Below are 22,173 nucleotides of genomic sequence, written 5' to 3'. Positions count from 1 at the left end.
TTATTTCCTTTTCAAAGAAACAAATACAACAAATTGAGAAAATACAGAGAGGAAGAGGACCAGAGAGATGCGAGTTGGCCTCAGTATATGGAAGTGTGTTTTGGTTTTATTTCAAGGAAATGAGGATTAGTTTGCCTTTCATGGAGTACTTGTGAAATGCCCCACACAGGAAAAAATAACACAGGAGCCTTGCCGGTAAACACCCCTAAATGGCTTCAATGTTATGTTTTGGCTTGGATGTTTTGAGACCCAGTGATTAGCCTCTAAATCAATGGGCAGCATTGTTGTCACCACACACACAGCCTCTCATACATAATGCATCTGAATTTAAAAGTCCCGTATTTGAGAGAGGCTTCATGTCTATGCTGCACTATAATGAAATAATCAGTCTTTTTTTTTGACAGCAGAAATCAAAAAAAAAAAAAAAAATGAATTTGCTTTTTTCGCCAGTCTCTGTTGCTGCTGCATAGCTGTTTCTATTAATGTTTGAGAGGACTAAGTGCCCACAGAGAGCCTTTAAACATTAGCTGTGTTCATTCATCTCCCGCTGCTCTCCCTCCTTGTCACGCAGATTGATGGCCGATCCCGAGCGTTCTATGTCGCCAAAGAGCTCGTCGACTCCGAGAGACTGTGAGCATCTGCACTCGAGGATTCCCCTGTTTTCACTCTTCTCCTGCATGTCATCACACACAAACACGCTGCATCCAAATCTGGCCTAATTTCTACTCTCTTCTTCCTCTCCTGCTTCTGAGCTCATTCATCGAGCTACCTGCAGAGCAACTGGCAGCCAATTATACAAGTGTCTGTTGTAACTAATTAAATATACCAGCCTTGCCCTTGCCCCTGCTACACACTTAACCATTCTTCTGATGAAGTCTTCTCATCATGCATAATTTAAACAATTTAATGAAAGTTGTATAGGTTGTAAATTCCTTTCAATGGTTAAATATTATGTTTCTCTCCTCTTGCTTTCCAGACACGTCAACGCCATCAAGTACCTTGAAGAGGTAAGAAAACTTTTGCTGCCACACCACAAATATTAACTTTAAATGTGTCCAGCTTCAAGGATTATTAAAGTTTCTTGAAAACCAACTGATAACATAATATCCTGTGTGTCTGCTCCCCAGTCTCTGTCTCCTTCTTCTCTTCCTCCCCCCTGCTGTAAGACTCTGCTCAGGTTTATCAATGTTGTTGCAGCAAGATGTACTTCCTGGTCTTGACAAAGTTGACATGTACTCTGGTGTGGTCAGTTGTAAGATGACGCAGCTTGCGTACACAAGCCACTCTTACTGATGCTTTCCTTGTATCCTTACTCAGCTGATATATTACGTGTAGATACACATGCAACTTGCCTGGCAATCTGCTATCTAAAGGTTCATAAAAAGGTTTTTGCGCCCATTTATGTTGGTTATATTGGATGCACAATGTAAGCTCCTAATGGCCAGGTTGGCTATGAAAAAGAAAAGAGTTCGCCTCTCAATAGAGTAACACATATAGTTAATTCAGGACAGAGGATTTAAAGGTGAGCTGTGGTAAGCCTCCAGAGGTCAGTTATGCATCACAGCCAACTGCCACTTGTCATCTATTTCCATCATTTCCCACTCACTGCCTGTCAAAACAAGACCAAATCCCTGCACAGTTAGGAACAGAGAAGGATATTCCAGCTGTGGACGGCAAAACTGTTCAAACAGTAATTTCATTTTGGTCAAAAAGGAGGAATGAGATAGGCACATTTTAAAGAATAGTGTGCGAGAGTTGCCATTACTGTGATGGTTGCAAGCACAAAGCTGACAGGTAGAGTCATTGAAGCCAGGGAAGCCCATCAGTCAGCCTGTACCTTATAACCTTGAATAAGGTCATAACCTGAATTTCTTATGTGTGCCCCCTAGCTGTGATTTATGAAAGCCTGCTGTGAGTACAAAAGCAGCTGCTTTGTTTAATGTGCAATTTGATGCCATTAAAGCAGCAACTAATGCAAATATTATACAACAGAATCCTCTAATAATCATAAATCTCCAGTCTCATCATGATGCTCAATTATACTAATTAGTCATAGCATGTCAAAGTATAGACAGAAACATATGCTGCAAGTTGTTCTGGGCAACAGTGCTTCAGAAGTGGAATATTGACAGTAATTTTCAAGTGTAGGCTGGACTATTTTTCAGTGTAAATTGTCTGTTTTCACAAATTCTCACTTTAAAAGACACTGAGTAGCCTTGGTTTGTGCAACCATAGCACCTAACTGAATCTTTTTGCCGCCTCTCAAAGGTGACATTGGCCTTTTCATCATGCTGTTGCATAATGCATAGGTACAATGTTCGGGTCTTATTAGTCTTCAAACCTCAAACAGTGATCTGTCAGTATATTTGTTACTGTTTGATGCAGACTGATGTCATAATTAGCATGAAACTGAGTAATTCAGCTGGGAAACGCTCCAACGGCTTAACATGTACAAACACACAGTTTCGGGGGGGACAAAAAAACAGGAGCGGTGTTAAGTGAGAGGCACACATCGAGCTATTGTTCCATTGTTTGATAAGGAATAACAAGAATACAAAGAATTTCCAGACCCTGTCTCCACATAGGAAGGGAGGCCGTGCTCCTCTTCTAAAGCACTTTCCCTGTAACGGCTGCAACATATGAGGCTGACACTTATAATTTTTTTCTTATTAGTAACCTGTGACCTCTGAACAGATTCTCTGTGCTGAGTTATAACCAAGCAAGACTGGTTGCTTGGCGAACTGCTTAATGTTGCTTCTTGACCCACCTTATGTGAAGAAAATGGGGATAAGGTAGGAGAGTGAGAGCGAAATGGAGAGTAAAGCACCTCTCATTCATGGATCTCAGTGTGTGTGTGTGTGTGTGTGTGTGTGTGTGTGTGTGTATGTGTGTAACCTGGGAGACAGATTCAACCAGAGTCAGTTAAAGTAGCTGTTCTTCTCCCTGGCGGATGTGATGAATGTTAACTCATACTCGATCGATTGTGCATGATGAACGGTGCGCTCTGAAGCGCCCAGTGTCACCACATTATCTCACATCCAACTGGGACGTCTCTGTTTGTTTTATGTCTGCGCTTTGCTCAGAACAGGAATAGATGAGCTCCAGGCACTTATCCCTTACAGACACATCAAGGTGTTATATATGATGCTACTTCTTTTGCCCACAGAGAAAACTGAGATTTTTTTAAGGCGTGTCGACACATCCAAAGATTCACCTACTGGCATTTATTTTTTGTCTTCATTTGCTGAGTAGATAAATAACCTCTCCCCTGGTTTTTTACTCCCATGTGCCATAACTCCTCATATTAGCTTCGTAGTCACTGCACTAATTAGCCTCGTAGTCACTGCAGCTATTAAGGCCTGTTGCACATGTTTTATGTGTGCTGAATGGATTTCAATGGACTTAAATTCCCTGTATATCAGTGAATTTTCAGGTCCTTGTCTACAAAGAGGTGAAAAGAGGGGCTATGTACAAAACAGCATTGTGTCATTGACTACCAAGGTCATTATGCAACAACACCTGGTGTGTAACTCTTGAGCAAGCAGTGCCGCCTTTCCTGAATGCCTGGACAGAGCCCAAAGTACTGAGGTGATATGAAGGGAGGGTGGCAGGAAGGATGTTTAGGAGGATCTGACCTTCCTTCCTTCCATTTTTCTCCCCCCTGTTCACTCCTCATTCCTCTATGCCTTTCATTACTCCTGCTCTCCTTCCCCTCCTCTCTCCATCCTCACAACCATTTCCTCCATTCCTCCCTCTTTTTCTTCTGCCCCTAGACTTTGTCATCAATTAAAAAAAAAAAAAATCTGTCCTCACAAATCCTGTTTTCCCTCTCACGTGCAGGACTTTAGGTCAGCGGTGACTGACGCGGTGGGTGAAGAAGGGGAGCCAGTGCTGGAGGAGCAGAGGCTCAGGGAGATACTGAGCGTGCTCCCCCAAGTCTACGCCCTCCACAGCAGCATCCTCACCGAGCTGGAGGAACGCATTACTCAGTGGTGAGAAACAATACTGATAATGGCGCTGTGGCCTGAACTGATGCTTTGTTTTCATATGATGTAATATAGAGGTGTAATATCACTGGCATGAAGCATTGAAACAAAGAAACCCTAAAACCATTCTCCACTGAGGTCACGATAATTACTCGGCACTATTCTAACCCTGCTTTAAAATGCACAGCAGGATAGTTTGATAATTACAGAGGACCCTCTTCAACCAAAGGCCTCGCATGGCATCAAGCAAACCAGAGTGAATCTCCGTGTGTGGGGATCATATTCTGTAGCAGATCATGCAAAAACTAATTATTAAAGTTATGATCTAATTCAATGCATATTAATCAACTTTTCTGTCTTATAAATCTACCTTGTACTTTCCTCATTCTTAGCAATAGCAATAGTTCAACATTTTGGGGAATACACTTTTTAGTTTTCTCTTTACTTTTCTTCTTAGCTTAGCTTAGAATAAACACTGGAAACAAGGAAACAGCTAGCATGGCTTTGTCCAAGCATAACAAAATCTGCCTGCCAGAACCTCTAAAGCTCATTTGTTGAGACATTATATCTCTTTTGCTTAATCCATGCAAAAAACAAAGTGTAACATTAAGAAGTTGTGGTTTTGCATGGGGTTATGCACCACACTATGAAGACAAGTAAATTCCTTTAGTCTCAGCTGGGTGTCCTCACGTTGATGACAAGACTCTGTTATTTAATTTCAGCTTTAGTTTTAGAGATGCTGTTTGGCAGATTTTGTTGCTTTTAGACAGAGTCAGTTTCTGTTTTCCCCCCATTTCCAGTCCAGCAAAGCTAAGCTAACCATCTGCTGGTTGTCGCTTAAGTGGACAGATGTAAGAGTGGTATCAATCTTCTCATCTAACTCTCGGCACACAAGCAAATAAGAACATTTCTCCAAACTGACCCACAACAATGACTTACTTCTAGACTCAACATTTTGTATGAGTATTTCACAATCATACTGGGACAAATAATAATCCCTTAGAGACCATAATGCTATGCAGTCACAATGAATGAACAATTTTCTAGCTACTTACGGTCAAAAAGCTAAATGTTTTTTGTCAGCTTGCTGAAGGTTGTCAAATATCATTCTGGAAAAAAATAGGAAATTGATAATTGAGGTGGAAGCAGGCAAAAACAGGTTGAGGAAATAAGTGATTACAGGTAAAAAGCAAATTACACAGTCTTGAAATACAGTGCCCTTCGCAGACTTATTTTATTTAACAGTGTAAGAGTACTCTAGACTTTTTCTGTTTAAATCACAAATATTAACTGTGCATTAAATGTTTAAAGAGAGTGTACTTCATATTTGATTTTCCCCACTGTGAAGGGAGGAGAGCCAAAAGGTGGTCGATGTAATTCTGTCTCGTCAAGAGGATTTTGCCGTGTTTGACACCTACATCTCAGAGTATGATCGCAGCATGTCCTTACTGGAGGAGAGTCGCAGGAACAACCCAGCCTTCGCCAGCATCGTCAAGAAATTTGAGGTAAAATGTTGGACAAAGACTAAAACCTGACCAAATGTTGAGTCATTGTAGCTGTGACTGTGTCTTCTTGCCAATAGTCTTATCACTCTGTTTTCATCTGTTTTCTTATGATAAACACATGATGTGTCAACCAAGTGTGGGTTCTAAGCTCTGCATGATACCCAAAGATCCTCCTCAAAGGGGAACTGGTAGAAGTGTTTTGACAGACACATATTTAAATCTCAGGTTCAGTTTCCATATTTGCGGAGAGAAAGTGGAGCCTGGTGGGTGTTTTCACGGAGCAGAGATCGAACCTGGTATTTCCCCTGGCACTCACTCAGCAGCTCTCAACTTATATTTTTGTCACCCAGCTTCCACGGGGACATAATGGCCTTTCTAAACCCTCTCTATCCTGCTCCTCTCCACGGGACTGACCTTTCCACTGTCATGCTCGCATATTTTATACCCACTCAACACCAAATAGTCCTTCTTTGTCCAGAATGAATCTCTTCATCCTTGATATCCCCTGGAGAGCAGGGATGTGGGATTTTGGTAAAAGGATCAAAACTCATTGGTCCATGGATTGTGTTCATGGGTCACCTAATTAACACTTCATCCATGTGTTCAATAGGTGCCTGTATAGTCTCTGCTGGTAACAATACAATTGTTACAGTTTTTAACTAAAAGACAGGATATTAAGAGAGCCTACAGATAAGACCACAGAGAGCAGCAATAGATACAGCAATAGATTTCTCATTTCCATGCGGCTGTGTGCTCTGTGTCTATGGAATTGATTCACCACTTACATAGTTAAAACTGCTGTGTAGCAGCACAGAGGTCACCGTGAATAAAAATGAAAATCCTTTAGTCTTTGTTTGGTTGTTTGGTAATTTAAACTACTTTATATGCAAATTTTGTAGATTCATTTTTAGTGCTACAGATCATTTAAAAGCATAGCCCATGTTTCTGTGCTGTTTATGATAAATGTGCTATATGTGAGTATTTGCTATCGCTATGTAGCCAACATTAGCATTAACAGCTGTTTATTTACCCGTCTTGAAGGAATGTTGCAAGTTCATTACTTTACTCGTCTCCAGCAGTGGAATTTTAACTCCTGTTTTGCTTTAATCACTTCTTTTCTTCTTCCTTTCTTTGCTGCTGAACATGGTTTTCTTGCTAAGAGCTTCCACCATCGTTGCATTTATTGTTCCCTTGACCTTAAATAGTCTAACCAGGGCCGTACTTTCAACATAATTGGCAAGAGACTACATTATCTTCTCAGGGCAGCACTAATTCTTCATCCTCTCATATTGGACTGAGGGCAGACTGAACACTGCAGTGGCTCACTAACCCTTCTTTAGGTACAAAGTGGTATTACAGCATGGAACGGGGCTTGCTGGTTAGCATGCAACATCTGTAGATATCTCTGCAACACACTAAACCCGTCTTTGACGAATTTTATTTCTTCACATTCTGTTGATAATTTTAATTAATTTTGTAGTGTTTTAAAATAGAGCACCTTTAAAGCACTTTAAAGGTTTCACACAGTTACCTTTTGAACTCACCACTGCACCTTTCTACCCAAATTTACACATTACCAGTTCCATGCTGTACTGTGAGTCACTGTGAGTGGCTGACAGAATGGTTCCAGGCGTCTCTGGTTTGATAAGAAAAGCGAATGGACAAGGCACCAACTGTCTCCGTTCATGAATATTCAGCAGCAGCTGCCCCTTCCCAGAAAGGAACTTTAGTGGAGCCAGACTTTAGTGAAACTAATGTAAATAGAAGGAAGTGGAGGTGAGTGATGAGGACTCTAAGCCATGGCCATTTTCAGCAAACACTGACCTTTCATATCTTACAGCATGTTTTCACACTTGGTCTACGTCAGCCAGTAATTTAGCCCTTGATAACCTTGATCAAAGTCAGTAATGTTCCTCCTCATTTTAGGATCATGATGTTCATATCACAAGTTCATTTTCTCACTACATAAACTATTTATTGTTGCCTGCAGTAGCCATAAATGGGTTGATTTGCAACAAAATCTTATCAAAGGACCCAAGTAAAATTTCAGGTTTGGTCTGGATGAGAAAATTTTTTTGTTGTTGTTGTTGTTGTTGTTGCTCATTTTAGTCCATATAAAGAATGTGGTTCACCTTACACCTGTAAAATTAACACCCAGAGGAATATTCAATAACCTTTTTTTTTTTTTTTTTTTGGTCCGCTGGCAGATTCACCACACCTGTCACTGCATATAGACACTGCATATTGTATTTACGTTTCCCATATTGCACATATGCCTAGAACCTGGTGTCTGTCCTCCCCACCCTCCCATACCAGGGCACTAGGTAGTGTGTGTGATGGATGCTGTTCTGTATCAGATCACTGCCTTGGGAGTTGCATTGTGTGTGTGACCCCTCTGTAATGAGGGAGAAGATTGTACGGGTCACATGATACAGTATAGATACTGCTGAGAGGGACAGTGGTCATCTGTCTCTTGGTTGTGTGACATTTCTTAAGTCCATTGTACATAAAAGGAAGGTTAATCTGAATATTTTCAGAAATGTTCATTCTTCAGCATTTGTAGCCATTTTCTCTCTTTGTTGTCTAAGAATTAAATCCTCAACAACAGCTCTCTTTCCTCTCCACCTTCCTGCTCCTCCACCTTTATTGCAACAAGCCAAAGTCCAGCAGTATAAGTGGTAGTAATTTCATTGTGGATGTGGTGATGACAGTGATGAAGTAGCCACAGACCCTGATCAGATCAGAGCTAGACTCTTACAGGATTAAAGCCTCCTCTCCACAGCCAGTTGCTTGCTTACAGCATCATCTATAAACATTGGCCAACACAGTGTGGCGTGTGTACATGTGTGTGCGTGTGTGTGTGTCACCTATGTGTGAGGGTTTTTTGCGCCTCTGTGTATTTGGGTCTGATTGTTTTGCAGAGGCATGTCCATACACAAATTGCATGGATCTTGTGAAACTGACTTTATGAAATCTCTTTCCAATGCTCTTCAGCAGCTTGGATTTATATTCATGTCATGGCCCTGAGTTTGTGTAAAGCCTGTGTGTTTTCCCTCGTGCAAGAAGCCCAGGAGGAGAGGAGGAGGCTGTGCAGCAGGTGGACAGAGAGCGATAGAGGGAGAGAGCGATAGAGTGAATTCCTTGTAAAGGCAGCTGGGCAATGAGGCAGACAGAAGCTAATTAGAGAAGCAGCCTCCTTTACAACTCCCCAATTAGATCAGTTGTGTGTGTGCAGGCGGCAAATCAGCTGGCCGTGACAGAGTCTGAAAGGTGTGTTTGTTTGTCCCGTGCATGTGTCTGTGTGTGTGTGTGTGTGTGTGTGTTTATCTCCTTGCACGAGGCATCACACTCTCCCCCTTACCTCCTCCTCCGCTTGGCTCACTCACCCAAACAAACCACACGCTAATTACCATCTCTGGAAAGCCACTTCCTCTGAACAAGTGTCAATTGGATGACAATTTACAAGCGACACTTGAGGAGAGCGGATGTTCTGAAGGCAAGCTGGTTTAATAATGAAGAGCTGGTTATTATTGTACTCAACGCATCGTGTGGTGATCAGGAGAGAGGAGGACTGAGAGAGGGAGGGAGGGAGGAAGGGGGGAGAGACAGAGAAGTGAGAGAAACTCAATTAGAGGTTGTTGCTGAGGACTGAAGTTAAGGAGAAAAGCATGATGAGACAGAAAAAGAAAAGGGAATAGAGACAAGTATTGGTGAAGGTCTGCTCATTAAAGATGCATTTACTTTTAACTCCTGCAGTACAGACTGCGATAATGAAGACAAAGAGCAGTGTGTATAACTTGCATCCCATCCCATCCCCAGTCAGTGTTATCTCATCACCAGCCCAAGGTCTGTGTGTGTGTGTATGTATCTGAGTGTGTTTGGAGGTGTGTATCAATGACACATTATATGTGTGTGTGTGTGTGTGTGTGAATGTGTCTGGGATGAGCTGAGTGTGTGTCTGCATGGGTTCCTGTGTGTGTGTGTGTGCAGTGTAAATAAGATGAAGACGCTGTTTCCCGCAGGCTGCTATCTGTGCCTCTCTAATGAAGGGTAAGACTTCATTGGATTAGAAAAGACTGCATGTGCATGTGTGTGTGTGTGTGTGTGTGTGTGTGTGTGTGTGCACCCAGTCCCCCGTTGCTTCTCTACCGCTCAGGGCATAAATACCTGTCAGAGACAATTAGGTCCTGATTGATTTTCTAAAGCTCTCTTTGATTGTGGCCAATTTCTGTCCCCTTTCACCTGCAAATGACTGCTCTGAGAAGAAGAATGGGAGTTGTTCAGGGTTTTTTGTGCACTGGGAAGGTCAACTTGTCCGACAGTGCTCCCTTGGTCACTTGTGACCTTGACTTGCAGCATCGGACTGTAGAGGTTACCCTCATTTAGAGGACATAGAGCTGTAGTTTTGTGAGTGCAGTTCAGGGACACAGAGGCGTTCTTTGGTAGGGCATAGAATAATGAGATTCAATTTCACTACAGCTTTATTCAGCAAAACTGATTCGTTGCCTATTGGTGTACACAATTTCACAATTCAGTTACTGAATACTAATAAAAGCTTTTTAATATAAGATCCTTACAGGGCTGGATCTACAATTCTAATGTGTACGTGTGTGTTTGGGATTATGATATTTAAAAATGTTACACTGGATTATTATATAGGATGTGTCAAGTCCATGCATATACTTTGTTTAAAGCACCCTTACTGTATCTACCATTCAAACATTTTTGTAACCCACATAAACTTGTGATATTAGGACATTTACCACTTACCACTATAATTCAAACTATTGTTGTGGTGTGTGTATTTGTGTCCACAGACAAGAGGCCCAGAAGAAGTTGAAGTCCCACTGAAACACCAGCTGCTACAGGTCATAGTGAGAGTACTTCAGTATCGAATGCTACTTACAGGTAACACACAAACCATGAGCACATAGTCTCAGAAAGTGTCGAGACGGTCTTGCTAGACTATTGGTGGGCTTGTTCAGCATGCTAACTTCAGTAGGAGAAAAGAAGTGAGAGAAATAGAAGCATAACATAAGTGCTGCTTTGCACCACTGAAGACAGTTCTTAGTGAGTAAAGGACTAAAGTTTGATGCTGAAATTGCAACATTTCTTCTAGACTGCTAAGTACTGCTAAGATCTGTTAATGCTAGCATTTGCTATGCAACAAATAGCCTCTTTAAAGCAAGGCCGTGTAATTTTTGCTAAAGCGTGACTATTGTGGCATCACTTTAAACTCAGAAATGTTAGAGAAGACAGGAGCATTAGCATAATGTCACGATGCACTGAGTGAGCTGCCCTTCACAGAAAGTTTAAAATGGTTACTAATGAAATAATCAATTTGGGGACCATATATTTATGCATTGACCACTTTTTCTCTGTTTTCTCCAGATTACCTGAACAACCTCTCTCCTGACTCAAAAGAATATGAGGACACACAAGGTAAACATCATAACCACATAATAGTAGTCAAAGACATACTGACACGCACACAAACACATACGCAGTGCAGCGGCTCAATGTGTATCAGGGCCTAGTTGTTAAGCCACAGCCACTGAGTGTCTTTATTGAAGTCAGTTGTGCATAAATCTCTCTCTTTCATTCTGTGTTTGTGTTGCAGCTGCCTTGGTGATCGTGTCCGAGGTGGCAGACCAAGCTAATGACAATCTGAAACAGGGGGTGAGTTTTGTCTGGATTTACCCCATGTGCTACACTCACCGCGTTAAGCTATTGTCGAGTTTGACATATTCACAGCCCAGCGCTGCCACCATTGAGACGAGTCTTTATATTCTGCTCGGCAATGAAAGAGCAATTTTTAGATGGAAATCAAGCGTGAACAAGTTAGACAGCTGAGGTTTTCCTGTGCATGAATCCCTCTTCTAAATGACATGCTGGAGTGAAGGAGAGGTCTATCCTTCTTTGGTGCTGGCCTCCACAGCTTGCTGATTAACGCAAAGGGTGAGGAAAGATGATGTCATCAGAAAGTCCCAGGTGTATCATTACAAAGAGAGCAGTGTGAGGGTGGACATGGCTCACGCTCCTCCTCAAACATGAGCAGCCCATGGAGATAATTCACAAACCCTCCCCCCACTGTTTCTCTTGCCTCTCACTGTCAAGATCCCCTGTGCCTCACTTTGGCTTGCCTCCTCTGTTTATCACACGGTGTGTTTTTTTTCTCTTCTACACACATGCACCAACACACACAGGCTGACAGATAGTGGAAACACAGGATCCCTCTATCTCTGTCCCCCCACTATTCAGTTCTCAGTATCGCATCCCTTTCCGCATTCCCTCCCTTTCATTCACATACAAACAGGGACAATTTCAATCTCTGTCTCCTCTTCCGTCCATCACTGGATAATCTCCTTCCAATCTTTCCGCTCTTTCCTCTCCCGCAGGAGAACTTGCTGCGTCTGGTCCACATAGAGTACAGTGTAAAAGGCAAGAGGGACCTCCTGAAGCCCGGAAGGGTGAGCACCATCCAGCTGCATCTGGCCAGCGTTACTGTTTCTGTGTCAAAACACAGCAACACATTGTTCTGTAACCATATCTGAAGACTTAAGTCTTTGCAGGACATAAAAAACATGTTTTTCTAATGCTTTAACGCCATTTCTTTTGGCAGATGTTTGTAAAAGAGGGCACACTCATGAAGGTCTCGAGGAAAAACAGGCAGCCACGACACCTTTTTCTGGTAATATTTCTTCTTTCCATACCACTCTAACGTTATCACATCAGATGCAATATGAGAGTGTAAGCTAGTGTTAGCTTAAAATCCTCTTTTGGACCCTTTTGTAGTTTTAATTCGTTGACATTTTGGGAAATACTGTATGCTTATCAGCTCTCTTGCCTAAAGTTAGATGAGAAGATCCATACCACTCACAAACAGTATGATAAAAATAATCCTACAGCCAACAGCTTGATTAGCTTTGCTTCGCATAGAGACTAGAAGCAGAGGAAAACAGCTTCTCTGGCTCGGTCCATAATGAAAAAAGAAAATTTGCTTACCACTTCACTAATTAACAAAATGTATCTTGTGTCTGTAAAAATGACAGTTTTATGATTACATGGGGACACTGTGCTGAGCTGTTTCTTGTCTGGGTGCAGTGATGTCCTGGAGCGTCCCCTGGTTTTCTTGTAACCTTGTGATGACAGTTTTTGTAGACAATAAACAAATGAGATATATTGTGTTAATTAGTGAGCTTCAGAGGTGCAGGTAGGCAGATTTTCCTAACTTTGGACAGAACCTAGTTAGATGTGTCCCTGTCTCCAGGATTGATGCTAAACTAACTTAACTGTCTGCTAGCTGCAGCCTCATATTTAGCCCACAGTTTGGCATTGTTCGTAAGCATGTGTACTTCCCAAAATGTCATATTTTGATTTTATTCCAGACAAAATATTCTGTATTAGCTTGTTACAGTTCCTCATTGAAACTATATAATGTACACTGAGGAACGTATTCAAACCCAAGTCTCCATTTGAGCATGGAAGTTCATTTTTTTACAAATTTACAAACATCTTTGGAAACTTTGGGATCTCCCCTAAAATTTACCACAGAGCTCTGCTGGTTTGAACAATGTTTGGATGTCCAGTGTTAGTTTGTATTGGCTGACCGACCATTGCTTGTTACAAGGTTTAATCACTCTTACATCAACGATTTGATGTGAGTCACTGCAGTAGAAAGCACCTGCCATATTATTGTAGCAATGATGAAAACAAAGCTGGCGTGATTTGCGAAAATATGGGGGAATGTTGGGCGGAGGTTGGTCTGCGAGGTAGGTGAAGTTGAGAGGAGGTGGTGGGGGCACGAGGCCAAGGCTGTAAGACCTCCACTAAGCACCACACCCATCCAGCAAGGGCCTCCCTCTCCGCTCTTCTCCTCTCCTCCCCTCTTAGGACTTGTTTTCCAGGGCCCCACTTCCTTACAGGATGTTTGGTGTGGGTCACTGGATGCCGGCTTCCTGTGTATTGGGAGGGGAGTGACAGCAAAGTGAAGGCCAGACACCCTGTAGAATGCAGGGAGGAGGAGGTGGCAGAGAAGGGGTGGGGGCGCTACACAAACACATAATGTGAAATAGAGAAACCTACCCTATTGTTCCAAGTGCAATCAGCGCTGTCTCACGTTCTGAATTATTCTTGAGCTGCTTATCTGCCGGAGCAGCATTTATGATTTTGGCTTATACTGGTTGATTCAAATAGAATATAACATGAAGATGCTCTGTGGATTTATTCATTTTTTTCATTCTGTTCTCTTCCATCATTCTTCCAATCCTATTAAAGCGGATTGTTGTTGAGCAATAGCTGAAAAGGTTTGGAAGTTGATACTTCTAGGCTATTAGACTTATACAGCCATTGGCACCCTTGAATTGGACGGCTTCAGTGGGTCAGGTGTTATTTATTGGCTTTTAAGGAAAGAGAATCTAAACAACAGCAAAGATGAAAGCCATCAGTCTCCTCAGCGACAGGGAGAAGCTGCAACCATGTCACAATCCTGGGCTCAAAGAACAAAGAGAAGCAGGTTGAATGAGTGAGTGAAGGGATTAGAAGGATGGAGGTCTACAGAGATGCCAGAGGACAGACAGAATGAATGAAAGAGGCAGGTGAAGCCGGTAAAGGGGTTAGAGGATGAGATGAATTGCCACTGTTGTGTCAAAGGTACGAAGGGGTTAAGTAGGTGCAGGTTGTGTTTCATCCGAGAAAGTTGTTTGTGAAGTCTGTTAACTTGGCACGCGGTTGGGTTTCTGTGGAAGGAATCTTTGAGTAAATGAGCAGCACAGGGTGGAGCAGGCGAACTGCGGTGGCTGCAACCCAGAGGTCGCAGGCAGAGCTCGGGCTTGGCTAACATGCACTGTTTTGTCTCCAGCCAGGCAGCCAGTGAACCCGTAACTGCGGCTGTTTGTGTTGTTGTTGTTGTGGTGAAGGTGGCCGGTTCCACCCAGTCCTCGTTCTCAGTGTAGCATGAGAAGACTGGGAGGGCAAGGGGAGGCCTGGAGCCCGGGGCAGGGTGGAGAATTCCTGGATGCTGCCTTTACAGCCCCAGCGGATGTTTAGAGCACACATTAGGTGTGACCAATGATGTCATTTCTTTTGTCTGGGAAGAAATGAAATGCTTCGCATAACACAATGGACTCTCAGTACGTTCAGGGGATTACAATACTTTTAGTCTGACAAGCAAATAAATACTTTCTTTACAGTAATGCCTGATTTCGTTGTGTGTATACATGGGAATTTTGTGCTGACAGGATGCACAGACGTGTGGGTGCTGTGAAAGGAAATCTACATAACTGACCCCAGAAAGTTGCTTTCAAATAAGAATAAATAAGAGGTGTGGGCCACAATTTTAGATATTTCTCTCAACATAACACCACCACCTTGTGGTAATTATTGGGTATTACATTCTGAATATCTAAGAATGATAATTATTTTACATTCTTATCTATCTATCATGAAACGTTTAATAAAAAAAATAACTGAAATCTGACATAATGTACTTAGTATTTCCTCTTTCTGTGTTCTTTATCAGATGAACGACATAATGCTGTACACGTACCCCCAGCAGGATGGGAAATACAGGCTGAAGAACACACTATCTTTGTCTGGAATGAAGGTGCAACTTTTCACATCTCTGACAGTCTTGGCTCATCTGTAACATAATTTCTCTATGGAAAGTTTGTTGACTGGTCTAATATGTTTTTGCTCATACACACACATACAGGTGAGCAAACCTGTACTTGACAATGTGCTGAACTGTCTACGGATTGAGGTGTCTGACATCACCATTACACTTTCTGCCAGGTGAGCATCTGACAGCCAGAGAACCCTGAAATGAAAAAGTGTATTTATTTATGACTTCCACAAGATTCCTCTCTCATCCCTCCTTCAAAACAACTGAATATGTTAAATCTCAGGCATTTCAAAAGCACCAGGTGTGATTGTTTGTCTGCCTGTCTCCTCAGTTCGGTCGGAGAGAGGGAGGACTGGTTCCACACACTAAGTCGAGCTATAGCCGACCATGCTGCAGGACTCTGTACATTTGGGGGACCCTGTAATGAGGTAATAACTTAAATGCTACAACCTATGAAAACAGCAAGGAGTTTTGTGGAAGAGGAAAAGTTATGATTTGATTTGTTCAATGTATCAGATAAAAGAAGACTTAAAACTAAATCTTTTCATAACTTAACAGTAATAATGCATATATATTTACTGTAGCTAACAATGATGGCAACAATTAACAGTAATTCACCATGATTACTGTAAAAAAAAAAAAAACAACAATAACAACTATAGGTGATAGTAAACATCGTCTTTATATTGTCCAAACAGGCTCGTGAAAAGCTATGGATGGCGCTGGGTGAAGCTGCTCCTGTATTGGTGCCAGTTTCTCATGTCATGATGTGCATGAACTGTACCACTGACTTCAGCCTCACACTGAGACGACACCACTGCAATGCCTGTGGCAAGGTCAGATACAGCACTGTAAAAACTAGTTTGACTCGTTTGTGATGAGTCTTTATGATGTTCCTTTTTTTATTTCCAATCAGTTTAGGAGACAGTTGTTCATTTTCTAAAACCTTTTACAGCTGTTAAAAATAAGGATAACAGAAATCTTTATGTATGAAGAAGCTTCTAGTGCAGCTCACTGAGACTGGATTAGGCCCATCTGTGGTCGGTAAATTTTCTTTGTATTCTGTCTCTCTGAGCAGGTGGTGTGCCGTGCTTGCTCCAGAAATAGATACCCACTGAAGTACCTCAAAGACAGAGTGGTCAAAGTGTGTGACCACTGCTATGCTGAGCTCAGGAAAAGAGGTGAATCTTAGCTTTCTGTCACACTGGTATTATTTTGGCGTGTTTCTCCCTCTATAACATGGTATTATCTGTGTATGTGTCTGTAGGTGGAAGCGTGTCGGGGGCATGCGGTAGTTCCAGCCCTCGTACTCACCGGGCCAGTCGTCCACTCTCTGCTGTCTTCCAGAGCCTGCAGCCCCCGAGTTTGTGGAAGAGCAGGAAAAGCACCGCCTCTCTCAATCAGGTGGAATACGCTTCACATATGCCATCTGTGCCTGTGTTTCAGTTCTAACATGCATTTGACAAGCCTCCGAATATGGTATCTTATGGGCCCTGTTTAATCACAACACACTTGTAATAATCCACTGCTTCATTTTTTCTCTTTGTAAATGTGTCACGGTAGATGTTTAGGTAAGGCTAGTTTCAGTTCAGTTCAGTATACTCTTTCGCTTGAATGAAAACACACTTAATTTCTGCACGTCACAGCACTTAAGTGTGTGTTATAGGCTGCAAATTGCGGCTTATATTATTCAGTAAGTAAAGAAGTGTTCCCTGACCGGGAATCGAACCCGGGCCGCGGCGGTGAGAGCGCCGAATCCTAACCACTAGACCACCAGGGATCTGTATGCATGTGCTTGTGCACTGGAATGTCAGACATTCATGACAACTGATTGGTCATAGGCACATGTGTGTAGTGCACAGCAGCTGCCAATAGGGTTCACTATCTGCCTTTATACTCATCATAATATCTTAAGGTGTTGGATAAAATAACAGAATGTAATGCCACACTAAAACTGCAAAAAAATACCAGACTTGTGATTCTCATTTTCAGGAATTTCAGCTATATTGTCCACACCCTTTATCTGTCAACCTGTGTTCTGTCCGTTAACGTGCGACTAATAGATCATGAATTTCATCAGGTGTCGCTTGGTGTGGAGGGCTCCACCATGAGTGGCAGCCTGCAGCGCAGAAAGAAGAGCAAGAGGAAGTGGAAGCGGCTGTGGTTCCTCCTCAAAGACAAGGTGCTCTACACCTTCACAGCCCGTGAGGTGAGGGGGCACAGAGTCTCCCACACCAGCCCCAAGACACTCACACACTGCCAAGATCACTCAATCACAGACACATTTCCTCACAACCTTTGCCTACTCTTCTTCTTCCACTTCACTTCTGGCCAGTATGATGCAGAACTGCTTAACTCACATTTCCGATGTTCAACCTTTCCTCCTGGGCAGAACACTTCATGTGACTAATGAAGGGATTCTCTGTGCTCTCTCCTTTTCTTTTGACAAATACACATCTGAATGTTGCACTGCTTTGTTCCTCTGGAGGCATGAAATACTTGTTATTCTCATATTGCTGCTGACAGCAAGATGTGTTGATGTCTTCACTCTGGTTTCCTCAGGATAAAGTGGCTTCAGAGAGTCTACCTCTGCAGGGCTTCACTGTCAAGCTGACTGAGAGACCAGAGGGAGAGGAAAGCAGCAACGTGTTCCATCTGTACCACAAGAAAACCCTCTACTATACCTTCAGGGCAGATGACCAACACACTGCACGCAGGTCGGCACAGGCGCTGTATTAATGTTATCATGGTTTGCCTTACTGTATTGGAAGTTGGGTACCTATTAAAAGCACATTCCCTGACCGGGAATCGAACCCGGGCCTGCGGCGGTGAGAGCGCCGAATCCTAGCCACTAGACCACCAGGGAGCTTGCTGGTTGGCATGTGTGATATGCGTGACAGCAGGCTTGGGATTAACTATCCTGTGTACAGTGTTGTGCCTCCACAGAGCACTTTCCTTGCCCTCCCATATGACCTGTAGGAAGATGGCTGAAGATACTGCTATGTGTTAATTCCATGGTTTATGTCTCATATCTGCTTTTGTATATTGCTTTTATATTATTTTGTATTTTATCTGTATATGTGCTCTTTAATGCTGAGGTGCTTTAATAAGCATTAATCTAACAGCTTTATCTGTGAAAGCTGACAGGCTCCAACATTGCACCATTTAGATGAATATGTGGTAATTAGTGACATTCCTATACTGCTGGTAACCAATCAAGTTGACAGACCACGTTTATTAAAGGGAATTAGCTTTGTTTATCTCCTCCAACTCAGATGTAGCAGAACAAAAGGTACCAATTATCAAACTAGCTGTTGACACTTTATTTGGATCAGCTTGTTACTTTCTGTCAGGTTCTTTATCTAAAGACTTTCCTTGTAGAAAGAGTTCCAAAGAGTGTTGACTGCATATGGGTATATACTGTATAATGTGCAGAGGCAAACAAGCACATGCTATTTATAGTTGAGCTAGTAGAGTGAGTTGATTTTTCAGATGTAAAATATGTATGTTGGTTGCATTTTTTAAGAGAAAAGGGGAAAAGGAAAATAAAAGACTCAGAGAAGACAAAATAAAAAAGGAGAGTACACCACAAAATTCTAAAATCATTGGTTTTAAGATGCTTACTAAACATGATTTGTTGCTAATATACTGGTATAAAACTGATCATCTGAATAAAGCACTGAGCAAAACTGCTCTGAACAAAAGGTGTAGTCTATGACTAGTGAAGTCACTTTGTCCCTTTAAAGTTTAATGTTCCTTTGCCTTGTGTTTCAGATGGGTAAATGCCATGGAGGAGGCTACCGTTTTATAGCACCTGCTCAGTTAAGTGAACAAGCCCTGCTGTCTGTGACTGCTAGAACTCCTCTGTGGAGCACAACATAGCTACCTGCTGCATCTGAACTCAGACCATCAGTAAGGACTCATCACGCCTGGCCTGTTGTGGAATATTACATCACAATATTATCACCAGGGGCATCTACGACAAGGCTGCCACCCAGTGGTAGAGAGGTAAAGCAGTGGGAGAGTCAGACGGATGCTAATATTTGGAAATAAGTAGTGGAAACCTCTCTATTGGAGTCTGATTTAACATATGAAAACTCTTTGGTTCCCAGTGCTCTGATCGAGCAGAGTTCACAGGAGCAGCTTGGATACATCAATAGTTTCATCTATGAGCCCAAGAAAGAACATTTTATTCCTTCAGTTTCACCTTTTTTTTTACAATGGCCATGCTCCCAAATTTGCAACTTAACTTTGCCGTATTTTGGCGTCTTTTACCAGAGTTTCCACTGGACTATTAAGCCACTCTTTTGGTTCTGCAAGAAAACATCACATATTTCATTGTTATACACGAGACAGAGTCAACATCAAAAATATTGACAACAAACTTTGCTCCATAGTAGTTTTCACAGCTCGTCAAAGGGAAAATATTTGCAAGAGATATTTGGTATTCTGAATATATATTGTGAAGTATACACTGCAGATACTGACATGAATTATATGACTTATTTGTATAGAAATGGTGTTAACACAGTGTTCTTCGTAAGAGGTCATTTTTATCGTCAGAGTGTGTGTATATTATATTTCATGTGGTGTTTAACTCTTGTATTGAATCTACAAATCTATGGAATGACCCTCAGCATGACAGCCACTCAACAGTACTTACATACAGTACTATGATGATAAAAACCTTGAGAGATACTTTGTATTTGAATCTGTAGGTTTTAAAATCCTTTGTCATACAGTTCTAAAGTGCCATTTTTTCTTCCAGTTGAATGCAGTGCAATTTGCAATTGATGATGAATGTGCCTGAAATGAAATTGTACTTTTCATTTGTCTTGATGTTATCACAGTACTGTACTACTGTCATGTCTCCAGCAGAGACCTCGATAACATTTGCTTTTCATCTAGTCCTATATAGTTTAACCCTCTAGTACTCTGAACAATCCAGTTACTATCCAGTAACATAAGAATATACTATTGTGCCATTTTTATTAATGCCTTTCTCATGCTGTATATACACTGCTGAATGTAATTACAATTTAACCACTTGGACATAAATGAAACTGCTGAAAAAAAGTCACCGTCAAACTACCTATAACCTTTTATTGTTAAAGTTATCTGAGCCGCTCATGTCTTCAGCAGTAGGAAAGACACTGAATTTCACCCCACTCTACTGTTCTCAACATAATCATACACCCATATTGTAGTTTCTCTTAACTAACATACCTAAAGGCATTATCTGCTCCAGCTGTATGTGAATGCAGCTGTACTACATGTGATCCTTCACCTCGTCAAACCGCATTATTTCTAAAGCACATGATTGTTCATCAAGTACTGTTCAGCTTTTTTACCTGTTTCTTATGGGCCATATCTATAGTGTTATTATGGATTGTACCTCTTGCATATAGTGCATTGTAAATGTTTATGTATATAGACACATATGAAAATAAACTCCTTTAAAAAGTTTACTTATTGTGCTTTCATAGTGTTATGCACTTTTACATATGAATCTGTTTCTTTATTAAGTGAAGTTAAAAAGCATAAACTGACTGGACACAATAAGATGAATACCAGAATAATGATACTCCACTGCAGTCATCCATGTGTAAACACTACCTTTGTGAAGCACAATGTTCCTTTTTGATTGAGAATATGTTCACCTGTGTGGTAGATCAAAGTCTTTGTATGTGATTTATTTTTTATTTATATGTTTCATATTCTCGTATTGCTAGGTCTTTCTGTCTGACCACTATTTCTGTTTCTATGTGGGGTTATCTGAGTATCCAAGCATCTTAAAATATGAGGGAATCTAGTACAATGACACATTTAAATCAGCTCTTCTCTGATTGGATTGCATTGACAATAATTATGAGCTTCACAAATGCAGTACTAAATGATGGGTTGTTGCTAGGCATTATATTACTTTGAACAGGTGTTCATCTTGTGCTTATCCCCTGCTGATGATAAACACAGGTTTCTTGGTGATGTAAGTACATACTGTACCCATGTGTCTCCATTGTTTGTGGTATTGGCAAAAATAGTTTGGATAAATTTCTCTTTTTTCCAGCAGGGGGCAGCAGTACATCATGCCAAACAGATCTCATTTTGAACTGAATCAGACAGAATCATGCTGATGACTGAAAACTAACAAAATGCTCCAGAGTGTTTGTATGTAATTTGAATTTGAAGTTGACAGAGTTCAAAGAGGATTAATAATTGCAACAATTACAAAACTTTAATTTACTCCAGTGTAACAAATGTATTTGTGCATGGCATGCATTACAGGCTTTCACTATTTCCTATTAATAGATTTATTTATTTATTTTTACAAATCTGAAATACCAGTCTTAAATTTAAAATATTTATTGTTTTGTACAGAAAAAAACAGTAAAATGGGAGAAAGGTAAAGAGTACAATGTCATTATTTGATAAATAGTGTGATCATCTACGAGGGGTTCCCACTTATACTGCAGATGTACTAAGAACGTCTGCAGACTCACACTTAACAGATGCATAAGATATCAGCAATATTTCTCCCTACACTGCAATTAGTTTTGCCTGCTGGGAATAACTTTAGTGGAGGTAAGGATGGAATTTCAAAGTGGTGCAGATTGATCTAACCAAAACACTGCTTGAAAGAAAAAGGTTTTTCACACTTGTTCACACTTCACACCTGTTCATGAAAGGAATGGCATACATCAGTATAATGATGGCAAACAGAGGCAATGGTACAGACTAAACCTCTTATGTTTGAATTAAACATTTTAACTGACATAAATCCAGCTGACTCTGATTATAATGTATTATTTTGCAGTTTGCAGTCAATTTGTGGAATTTCATTTTTGAAGCAGTTTGAAAGACTTAACTCGTGAGCGTTTTTACTTTTTTGAGTCCATAAACAGCCATGTGTCCTTGGTGTGCATCATCCGCCCAGAGTGTCAGTCAAACATTACTGTGATGTTGTGAGGTCTCAGAGTTTCTTGTCAACATCTCAATATATTATTTCAAGGGATTATAATAATAATAAAAAAAACAAGACATATTTGTTCAGCGTTTTCGA

The 22,173-nt window shown here is 41.3% G+C and overlaps 1 protein-coding gene and 2 non-coding genes across 4 annotated transcripts in view; 1 reads left to right on the top strand and 2 right to left on the bottom strand.

The window, feature by feature from the left end:
- Positions 1 to 20,581, top strand: part of fgd5a (FYVE, RhoGEF and PH domain containing 5a) — a 32,839-nt gene extending 12,258 nt beyond the window's left edge. The window contains exons 4-21 of one of the 2 annotated variants that reach the window (XM_018680087.2): positions 572 to 630; positions 977 to 1,007; positions 3,841 to 3,992; positions 5,335 to 5,491; positions 10,309 to 10,399; positions 10,883 to 10,933; positions 11,112 to 11,170; positions 11,890 to 11,961; positions 12,114 to 12,182; positions 15,012 to 15,095; positions 15,204 to 15,283; positions 15,445 to 15,541; positions 15,812 to 15,949; positions 16,192 to 16,294; positions 16,381 to 16,517; positions 17,194 to 17,295; positions 17,676 to 17,830; positions 18,888 to 20,581. In XM_018680087.2, coding sequence (XP_018535603.1) covers positions 572 to 630; positions 977 to 1,007; positions 3,841 to 3,992; positions 5,335 to 5,491; positions 10,309 to 10,399; positions 10,883 to 10,933; positions 11,112 to 11,170; positions 11,890 to 11,961; positions 12,114 to 12,182; positions 15,012 to 15,095; positions 15,204 to 15,283; positions 15,445 to 15,541; positions 15,812 to 15,949; positions 16,192 to 16,294; positions 16,381 to 16,517; positions 17,194 to 17,295; positions 17,676 to 17,830; positions 18,888 to 18,924 — 1,674 coding nt within the window. In that variant the 3' untranslated portion in view covers positions 18,925 to 20,581. Of the gene's footprint in view, positions 1 to 571; positions 631 to 976; positions 1,008 to 3,840; positions 3,993 to 5,334; positions 5,492 to 10,308; positions 10,400 to 10,882; positions 10,934 to 11,111; positions 11,171 to 11,889; positions 11,962 to 12,113; positions 12,183 to 15,011; positions 15,096 to 15,203; positions 15,284 to 15,444; positions 15,542 to 15,811; positions 15,950 to 16,191; positions 16,295 to 16,380; positions 16,518 to 17,193; positions 17,323 to 17,675; positions 17,831 to 18,887 lie in introns of both variants that reach the window. The other variant, XM_018680086.2, reaches the window with a different exon arrangement.
- On the bottom strand, positions 16,822 to 16,893 carry trnae-cuc (transfer RNA glutamic acid (anticodon CUC)). Its single transcript has one exon. It is a non-coding gene; the product is annotated as a tRNA-Glu (tRNA).
- trnae-cuc (transfer RNA glutamic acid (anticodon CUC)) lies at positions 17,907 to 17,979 on the bottom strand. The gene has a single exon. It is a non-coding gene; the product is annotated as a tRNA-Glu (tRNA).
- Positions 20,582 to 22,173: the final 1,592 nt, after the last annotated feature.

This window comes from Lates calcarifer, linkage group LG12 (assembly GCF_001640805.2).
Source record: "Lates calcarifer isolate ASB-BC8 linkage group LG12, TLL_Latcal_v3, whole genome shotgun sequence".
NCBI lineage: Eukaryota > Metazoa > Chordata > Actinopteri > Centropomidae > Lates > Lates calcarifer.
This window is presented reverse-complemented; position numbering and strand designations above follow the sequence as displayed.